At 35.0% G+C, this 10,558-nt stretch overlaps 1 protein-coding gene across 1 annotated transcript; it reads left to right on the forward strand.

Moving 5' to 3' along the window:
• Positions 1-988: 988 nt before the first annotated feature.
• On the forward strand, positions 989-1,549 carry LOC145589147 (uncharacterized). The gene has a single exon (XM_081645701.1). The coding sequence runs from the start codon at positions 989-991 to the stop codon at positions 1,547-1,549; it is 561 nt and encodes a 186-aa protein (XP_081501827.1).
• The last annotated feature ends 9,009 nt before the right edge of the window (positions 1,550-10,558 follow it).

Genomic DNA, 10,558 nt, shown 5'->3' on the forward strand with positions numbered 1-10,558 from the left:
CTATACCTTATAAAGTAGAACCATCTATCTTCTTTCTCCAACGTGAGATACTCACAAGTGGAATACAATGGGTTTCGACATGATCTTCTAGGTTGCATGCATGAACATAATTTTTATGTATTCCGTTCGTTTTCTGTAAAAGCTATACTTGTTATTTTTGTCCGTTTTTTAAAAGCTACACTTCCTTTTTTGAAAACAATTACAAGTTAATAATATGTAGTATATTTCTACCAGCTAATGGTCTACAATCACCCTTACTTTATCATTTCTCACTTCTCCTTTGGTCTCAACTCTTTCTCACATCACTTTACTTTTCAATAAAATAAGTTTTTTTTTTTTTTTTTTTTTTTTTTTTTTAATTGCCTTTTCTATCTCATTAACTAATATCTTATTTTTATTAAACTTCCTAAATCTCCGTGCATCTAACTCTAGCTTGTTATTGGACACCAGCTTAGGCTGCCACGTCAGCCTTTAGTTTGTTAGAGTTAGTTACAGGCTGCAACAACTTGCCTGATTCCGTTATAGCTAACTCCCAGATATTTCTGTATTTACTTCTAGATTTCTCTAGAATGTTCAGATTTATTGCTGTAGTATATATATATATATATCCTCAGATAATGTAAGAATTATTCATTCACTCAATACAAACAAATCTGATTACTTTTTCTCCAAGTTTTCTCTGAAAGTTGTTCTTACATATTTTTCCAGATTTTTGTTCTTCCAGATTTTGTGATTATTCAAAATCTATCATGATATCAGAGCAGAAGATCTAACATGTGATTCTTTCTGTTTGATTTCCGCATTGATTCCAAGCTTGTTCTTCCTGATTTTTGCACCAATTGTTGATTGATTTCTTTTCTGCAAATTCTTTGTTTTGATCTTCAGATTTTTTTTGTTTTTCTTGAAATTCTCAGTTCATCTGTTGAATTTCTTGATTTTGTTCTTGTTTTCTGCATCATCTGGTTGTATTTTTTGATCATCTGAAGATATGGCAACAAGCAATCTTCCTCCAAATCAAGATCTTGCAAGTATCTATTACATTCATCCTTCAGATGCCAATGCTGTTCAACTTGTTTCTTACAAGTTTAATGGTGAAGGTTTTACTAGCTGGAAGAGGTCTATGCTGTTAACACTTTCAGCAAAGAATAAGCTAGGTTTCGTCAATGGAGCTATCTCTAAACCTACAGCTCGAACTGTTGAAGGTAAGGCTTGGGAGAGATGTAATGATTTGGTGTGTTCCTTAATTTTGTTTAATCTGGATGAAACTATTGCAAAGAGTGTGATGTTTCTGAAATCAGCCGAAGAAATTTGGATTGATCTTGAGGAGAGATTTGGTTATGCTTCCATGGCACAGGTTTACTCACTTCAGCAGAAATTAGTTGATCTTAGCCAAGGTGACAAATCTATTTCAGAATTTTTTACTGATATGAAATCAGTTTGGGATGCAATTAAGGAAGCTTATCCTCTACCTTATTGCACTTGCAATAATTGCAAATGCAACCTCACTAAGAAGATTTTCCAACGCCAGCAAGAGAAAATGGTACTATAGTTCATGATGAAGCTTAATGATCAGTATGCAACTATCAGAGGGAACATATTGATGATGCAGACTTTGCCAAAGGTTACTGAGGCATTTCGATTATTTTCTCAAGAAGAACGACACAAAGAAATCTCACAAGCTAATGAGCACTCTGAATCATTGGCTTTTGCTACAGAGAAGAGGAAGTTTAACTCTGATTTTGGACGCAACAAGTCTTACAGACCTCAAAACCAAGGATATCAAAAGGTGTTTAACACCAATTCTTACTCAGGAAATGCTGGTGCAAGTGGTTCTAATACTGGAGCTCATTACAGGAAATCTGGTTCTAAGTCCGGTGTTAATTACTTCTGTACTCATTGCCAAATTCCAGGGCATAGTATAGATGGGTGCTTTGAGCTTAAAGGTTATCCTCCTGGTTTTAAAGGTTTCAAGGGTAATCGTGTTGCTGCTGTCTCAGAATATTCAGGCAATGATGGTAACAATACAACTGCACCTGTTTCAATTGAACAATATCAGCAGTTCATGAAGTCCTTGGCCAAGCAGAATCAAAACTCTTAGAATCCTGAAACTGAGCAGCAGAATAGCCTGGCCATGATGGCAGGAACATTTGTTTACTATCTTATTCTAATCATAAATGGTTGCTTGATATTGGTGCTTCAGATCATTTCTGTTATGATTTGGCTCAATTTTCTGAATTTCATTCAGTAGAAGGTGATGGTAATTACATCACTATACCAGATGGAAGTAAAATTGCTGTTAAACACATAGGGTCAGTAATGTTAAATGATTCAATAACCCTACATAATGTGTTGCATATTCCTGAGTTCTAATATAATCTGATTTCTGTCCATAAGTTGTGTAAGGATCTGGGATGTGAACTGCATTTTACTTATGATAAATACTTTGTTTATTCTTAGAAAGGAACATTGATTCCTCTTGGTAATGTGAAGTCTGGGTTATATAATGTGGGAGAGCACTTACAGTCAAGCTCAAGAGAGTTACAGGCTCATGTTTGCAATTAAGCTTGCTTGTCTGCTATTGATGATACAAAACTTTGGCATTTGAGGCTAGGACACCTACCTTTTAGTCAAATAAAACACATTGTTCCAAGTTGTAATGTGTCTGCTTGTATACAAAACACAATTTGTCAGGTCGGTCCTGTTGCAAAAAATCTTTGAGTTGCTACACATTGATGTATGGGGTCCACACTCTATCAAGACATCTACCGGCTGTAATCAATTTTTAACAATAGTTGATGATTATAGCAGATTTACTTGGATTCATATGTCATGTTTGCAATTAAGCTTGCTTGTCTGCTATTGATGATACAAAACTTTGGCATTTGAGGCTAGGACACCTATCTTTTAGTCAAATAAAACACATTGTTCCAAGTTGTAATGTGTCTGCTTGTATACAAAACACAATTTGTCAGGTCGGTCCTGTTGCAAAAAATCTTTGAGTTGCTACACATTGATGTATGGGGTCCACACTCTGTCAAGACACCTACTAGCTGTAATCAATTTTTAACAATAGTTGATGATTATAGCAGATTTACTTGGATTCATATGTTAAAGAATAAAAGTGATTCAGTTTCAGTAATGAAATATTTTTTGAGGATATTGAGCAATCAGTTTGGTGTTATTGTGAAATGTGTAAGATCTGACAATGCTAGGGAACTTTGTGAAGGTGATATGAGAAAGATGTTCCTTGAGTTTGGCATATCGAGTCAAACAAGTTGTAGTGATACTCCACAACAAAATGGAGTGGTTGAAAGAAAACACAAACACCTCTTAGAGACAGCTAGAAGTCTATACATTCAGTTTAGAGTTCATGATAGATATTGGGGTGAAAGTGTGCTATGTGCAGCATACTTAATAAATAGAATGCCACTAAAAGTTCTGAATCTGGAAACACCCTATTCTAGACTGTATAAGAAACATGCTGACCTTTCTCATTTGAGAACATTTGGTTGTTTGAGTTATGTCTCTACCTCTAAAGTTGGGAGAACCAAACTTGACAGTAGAGCTAAACCTTGTGTCTTTCTAGGGTATTCAAGTTCTCAGAAAGGCTATAAGGTTCTTAACTTGGATACTTACAAAATGTTTGTATCTAGGGACATTCATTTTCATGAAAAACATTTTCCATTTCATCTCTATAATAAAAAATTATCTCCTACTTCAAATTTCTCAAATGTCATCCATCTTCCTGTTTCTTCCTCTTTTCCTATTTTCCTTGATACTTTTGATCTTTCTTATTTTCCTTCCCATGATTCATCTCCATCTAATTCTCTTCAGTCTGTTTCTATTCCCACTAATTCCTCATACTCTTCTCAAACTTTTTCAAGTCCTTCTCATCCTTCACAATCTCCTTCTTCATCTTCTACTCACAGCAATGTTCAATCTAACATTCCTCCAATTATACCTATTCCTTTTTCCAGCCCTGATTCGCTAGTTGATCTGAGTACCTCAACTACATATCAACTTAGAAAATCTTCTAGACCACATAAACCTCCATCTAAGCTTGATAAATATCTATGCTATCATGTTGATTTTACTCATGTGCGTACAAACTGTGAGAAACATTGGTGCAATTTTGTTTCCTACCAAGCCTTCCCAAGTCCTTTCAAGGCTTTCCTGTCTAATTCATGTGATATCAAGGAACCTTTGAATTATAATGAAGCTTCTCAGGACCCACTTTGGATAGAAGCTATGAACAAAGAAATCCTGGCTCTTGAGCAGAATAACACTTGGGAGTTGGTGGATTTATCAGTTGGGAAGAAATCTATAGGTAATAAGTGGGTTTACAAAGTGAAATTGAAGGCTGATGGTACACTGGAAAGGTGTAAGGCAAGATTGGTGGCTAAAGGAATTAATCAGAAATATGGAATTAATTATGAAGAGACTTTCAGCCCCGTGGTCAAGATGAGCCCTATCAGATGTTTAATTGCAGTTGCTGTAATTATTATTTCATCTTGATGTGAATAATGCCTTTTTACATGGAAACTTGAGGGAAGAAGTATACATGAGAGTGCCTAAGGGTATGCCTAATCCAGAGAAGAAAGTATGCAGACTAATAAGGTCTATATATGGTTTAAAACAGGCTTCTAGACAGTGGCATGAGAAGTTGATGAGTTCCTTAAAGTCTCAGGGATTCAAACAATGCAAGCATGACTATAGTCTGTTCATTCACAAGTAAGATCAACATGTAAATGTAACAGCTGTATATGTTGATGATTTGATTCTCACAGAGATTAATGTTGAGAAACTGGAAGCTTTAAAAAGATTTTTGCACATGGAGTTCAGCATAAAGGATTTAGGCACACTTAGCTATTTTCTTAGGATTGAGGTAGGATATACTGAAGCTGGAATTATTCTCAGTCAGAAGAAATTTACAAGAGAAGTCTTGAGTGACTGTGGTTTTGATATTAGGAAAAAGGCAATTACACCCTTGCCTTTGAATGAGAAACTCTCGGCTTTAGAAGGAGCTCCCTATTCTAATGCTGAGAAATATAGATTATTGGTAGGAAAATTAAATTCTTTGACTCATACTAGGCCTGATCTCTCATATTTAGTCTGAGTTTTGAGTTAGTTTTACAGCATCCCAGAACAAGTCATGTTGATGCTTTGGTGCATATTCTGAGATACTTGGCTCATACAGAAGGTCAAGGAATATTATTAAAGGCTTCAGATCAGCTATGTTTACAGGCTTTCTCTGATTCAGATTAGGCAGCCTGTCCTGATTCAAGGAGATCAGTATCTGGTTATATTCTGCTATTGGGTGCTCACCCATATCTTGGAAGTCTAAGAAATAGGGGACTGCATCCAAATCCTTAGCAGAATCTGAGTACAGAGAAATGGCAACAACTTCCTCAGAGGTGCAATAGATTGTGTGGTTACTTGAAGATCTGAGAGTGGTCAATCTGAAGCCTGTTACTCTGCATTGTGACAGTCAGTCAGCTCTTCACATAGCTCGCAATCCTGTGTTTCATGAACGTACAAAACACATTGAGATTGACTGTCACTTTACTCGGGATAAAGTTATTGAAGGATTATTACAGGTTACACACAGCATCAGTTGGCAGATGTGTTTACAAAGACTTTACCATCAGCTCAGTTTTGAAATTTGTTGTCTAAACTAGGATTGATTGATACTCATTCAGATCCTAGTTTGAGGGGGGATATTGGACACCAGAGCTGAGGCTGCCACGTCAGCCTTAAGTTTGTTAGAGTTAGTTACTGGCTACAACAACTTGCCTGATTCTTTTATAGCTAACTCCTACATATTTCTATATTTACTTCTAGATTTCTCTAAAATGTTCATATTTATTGCCGTACTATATATATATATATATATATATCCTCAGATGATGTAAGAATTATTCATTCACTCAATACAAATAAATCTGATTAATTTTTCTCCAAGTTTTCTCTGAAAGTTGTTCTTACATATTTTTACAGATTTTTGTTCTTCCTGATTTTGTGATTATTCAAAATTTGTCACTTGTTTCCCCCTCAAATATTATTGACTATTGAGACATTTAATTATCAAGTATCCATATAATCCAGCATTTTTTTTTACCAGAGAACAAGACTTAAACATTTGACTTTTAATTTGTATTTTTACGAATATTGAATGATTCCACAGGACAATATCAATTTCCACTGTAATGCTTTTAGAAAAAGTATAAATAATACCAAGAAAAATTAGAATGTCAATGTTTATTGACTAATGTGAATATGATAGTGTCGTTGTCCAATGACAAAACTTAAACTCCTCGTGGTTCGCTATTGTGACGTATACGTGCTCCCGAAGTGATACGAATTTTAATCGCAAGTACTCTAAGTGATACACGCATTACGATTTTGTTTTTATTATGTGATCAAATTGATCGATCACAATATGGTCAAACAAAGTTAATATCATGTCATATCATATCACTAGTATAGTGGTATATAATGTCGGTCTTGGGACGTATACATGCACCCGAAGTGATACGAATTTTAATCGCAAGTACTCTAAGTAATACACGCATTACGATTTTGTTTTTATTATGTGATCAAATTGATCGATCACAATATGGTCAAACAAAGTTAATATCATAGCATATCATATCACTAGTATAGTAGTATATAATGTCGGTCTTGCAGCCAGGCCACGAGATAGTATGATATTCCAGTATTTTGCCAAGTATGGTACCTCGCAGGCGAAAAATAGATATTACTGTGATACATATGATACTAAGTAAGTGAATTTTGGATAATACTTTTTTTTTTAAAAAAAATGTTATATATAGTTTAATTATGAATATAATTATAATATTTCATGTGTACAAAATTAATCATAACTTTTAAAATCTAAAACAATTTAAGTTTAATAAAAATGATTTCAAGTCAATAATAACGTAGTTATCTATTCACAAACAAAACTTACACAATTATTTAGTTAAATAAGCGATATGACATCGTACGTATGTCTAAATATCCTACATTATCAAAAAGGATTGTAAGACTGTATTTAATATTCAAGCAAAAAAAGTCTATGCTAAAATTTTATCAACAATCTGGGCACTGTCCGAGCATAAAACTAGTATATATATAAAGGGGAGTTTTTTCCCGAGTTTTTAGAGTGCCACGTAAGATTTTAATTTTTAAAAATTTATTAGAGCACCACGTAGGATTAATAATTTTAAAACGCTACAATCGGATTATGCCGCGTAAGATGAGTTTTTTTAAGCACTACGTAGGATTATAATAATAAAAAAGCGTCATGTAGGATTAATAATTTTAAAACGCTACAATAGAATTATGCCACGTAAGATTAATTTTAGAGCATCACATAAAAAATGTTATATTTTAGCCAATGAAAAAAAATAAAAAAAGAATTGCAATTTATTTTAGATCAAATTTTTTATATTAATTATAAAAATAAAATCAGCGCGTTTTTTGTGTGGTTGACCATATCGTAAGGCCGGTTGGGACACACTCAAACACAAACCGAGTAACCCTTGATCGATAATCCCGATCTCACGGTGTGACCAGTCACATATGAAATTTTGTGAAATAAATATTTTTTTTATATTCTGAATTTTCTCTAAATATGAGAAACAAAGTTAAGATTTATTTTTTAATAAAAAAATCAAGTAGTAAGCAAGTGAATATCATAAAGTTTATTAGATAAATATATATTTATTAAGATATTTTATTTGAAAAAAATATACACAAACCGTGCATCGCACGGATTTCATCTAATAAGTTACTAAACAAGTCCACTAAGTACAATACCAATTTGACGGGGTACATCAAACATAGAAAACTAAACACTAGTAGAAAAATGCAAATGCCCACCAGTTCAAAACCCCCCTATGCCATCGATTTTGAACCGGTGGGCATTTGAGGGATGCCAAAAAAAAAAAAAATGCCATCGGTTCAAAACTGGTGGCAATTCTTCAATTTGGCACCAGTTAATCGGTGGCAATTCTTTAATTTGGCACCGGTTAACTGGTGGCAATTCTGCAATAATTTTTTTTTTTTTTATTTTTTTCACTTAAAAATCAGGAGACAATTACATATGATCAAAATATACATAAATCACATATATATTCATCAATAAATTGTTAATTTACAATTTTGAAAAAAAAAAATTCACTCTTTGAATTGTTCTGGAATCTGCAAAATGAAAACAAAATTGTATATTAACAAAAAAATTAAATCTGCAAAATTAAAACAAAAAAAAAAGTTGATTATGCAAAATAAACCAGCCCACCACCCACCTAACACCAGCCCACCACCCACCAAAACGACCGAACCACCCCACCACCAACCTAAAACCACCGCCTCCACAAATCACAACCCAAAAATTAACAAAAATAGAAAAAATGAAAAAAAAAATTAAAAAAAGACACATACCTTCATTCGACCACACAAAACCTTGAAATTGGGTTTACGAGGCCAAATTCGACCATGAAAACTCTAGATATGAAAACTTATATCTAGAGTTTTCATGGTCGAATTTGACCTGAAAACCTTTGGTTTCATCACGAGGAGAGAGAAAGTGCGAAAATTAACTTCGTGGTGTTATTGTTGATGTCGGTCTTGGTGGCGGTGGCGGTGGTGGTGGTGGACTTTGAGGGGAAAGAAGGAGAACGACGAACTCGGCTGAACGAAGGAGATCGACGAGCGCAGCTGAACAAAGGAGAGAGAAAGAGATCGCGAGAGAGATAAGGAGAACGAAGGAGCTAGAGAGAAGGAGGAGATCGAGACGCGAGAGCAGGAGGAGAGAGAAGGAGGGGAGGTGAGAGAAGAGAGAGAAGACTAGGGTTAGGGTTTATAAAGGGATGGGTGTAGGAGTTTATAGGTACTACGCAACGGAAATAAACATGAATCATATTCATACAGTACCTAATCCAAGGATCTAATGCGTAACACATAAAGAACAAATAATTGTACCTTTGAAGCGTGATTCCACGTGCGATCGAGCAAGAAAAAGGGAGATAAAGAACCCCAAGCGTGATTCCTCTACTTGGTCCACGGGCACAAGTTAAACCTCCACTACTGCTAGTTAGTCGTGATTGAACGCTTCAATCAACCTTCAACGGAGAAGAGAGACACGAGCTAACCACAAACCACCACGACGAACACCACGAGCCACAATGAGGGGCGCCGCACGTACGGACGTGAAGGGGAGAGAAGAGGGCCGTGAGTGAGGAGAGTGTTTAGGGTTTTTGGGATTGGTTGCCTAGATGTCAAAATTCACTGTGTGTGAATTATGACTGCTTACAGCAAACCCTAAGCATGGATCTTATTTATAGATCTCATCTCTAAATAAGAGCCCATGTCAAAAGCCCAAAACCCTTATCCTAAACACACTACTCTAGCCCAACACTCTACATGGTATGTCATAATCTCATGAGGCCCATTAATGGGCCTCTTACTTGTTTAACCCAATACCCTTGTTGTGTGACCTCATAGGATCCATTCTATAAGGCTTTGGGCTATTTAACTAACCCAAAGATCAATTATCATATCTAGCACCAGATATTGACGACCCTATAGAATAAACTTATTATCTCCATAATAGTGATCCTTGATATATCTAGTAATTGCACTTATCGAAGACATAATTCCTTCAATCTCCCACTTGTCTGAGACAAGTGCGCAATATTCAAATTCCTTAAGTCAATGTGTGTCAATTTGATAATATGATTGCATCTTATGTCGTGATCATATTAATCTACAAATCTTTTCTTGAAATCTGAGTTAGAATTGCAAAACAAATGGTTACAAAGTAATCCATTTGAGCACGGCCATGCATTTTCTGAATTCTCCCTCTTCAAGGGGCCAAGACACATTCCTAATTAAATAGGTAGACTCAATCCAATCTTATGGCAACCAAAGCTCCCACTCAATTCATGAAGTAACCGGGAAACATCCTTTATAATCTCCAGTTACGGCCAGACGTTTGAATGTACCACAGTTAAAACAATCATTGAATGAAATCAGTGTTCCACTCATGTCAAAGGAATCCACTAATATATCCGGAAGCTCTATACTTGAACTTCAAAGTAGGTCTATAGTTCGATCATGCATCATTCATGCATATCCATGTGATTGACCGAGCATCACTACGCTCCTATAGCCCATGAAACTGCGCTATCCAATCAATCTTAACATGCTAGTCCATTATTGGAAATCATTTATGTCCAGTTTAATGATTCCGAACTAGAAACTTAAATAATATATGAATTTAGTTCACCTGTGGGGTTTCATTCAAAAGGTCATCAACCTAGTGAGCCCATCAATTCATAATTATTTTGGACATTTTATTTAATCTTGAAACCACGATTAAATAAGATTGAAACTTTGTTTCAATTGATAAACATAATTCTGCAAGCTAATGTATTTACTTTTGTAATATGCCTTCTCAAAACATACACAACTAAAATTACATAACTTGCTTCAATCCAAAAATCTTATTAGTATGACTCTCATACCTTGGTCATGGAAGGGGTTTAGAAAGTAA

Source organism: Chenopodium album, chromosome 17 (genome assembly GCF_948465745.1).
Source record: "Chenopodium album chromosome 17, dcCheAlbu1.1, whole genome shotgun sequence".
Taxonomy (NCBI): domain Eukaryota; kingdom Viridiplantae; phylum Streptophyta; class Magnoliopsida; order Caryophyllales; family Amaranthaceae; genus Chenopodium; species Chenopodium album.

Coding starts and splice junctions, on each gene's coding strand:
- LOC145589147 (XM_081645701.1), top strand. CDS start 989: ATGGCAACAAGCAATCTTCCTCCAAATCAAGATCTTGCAAGTATCTAT.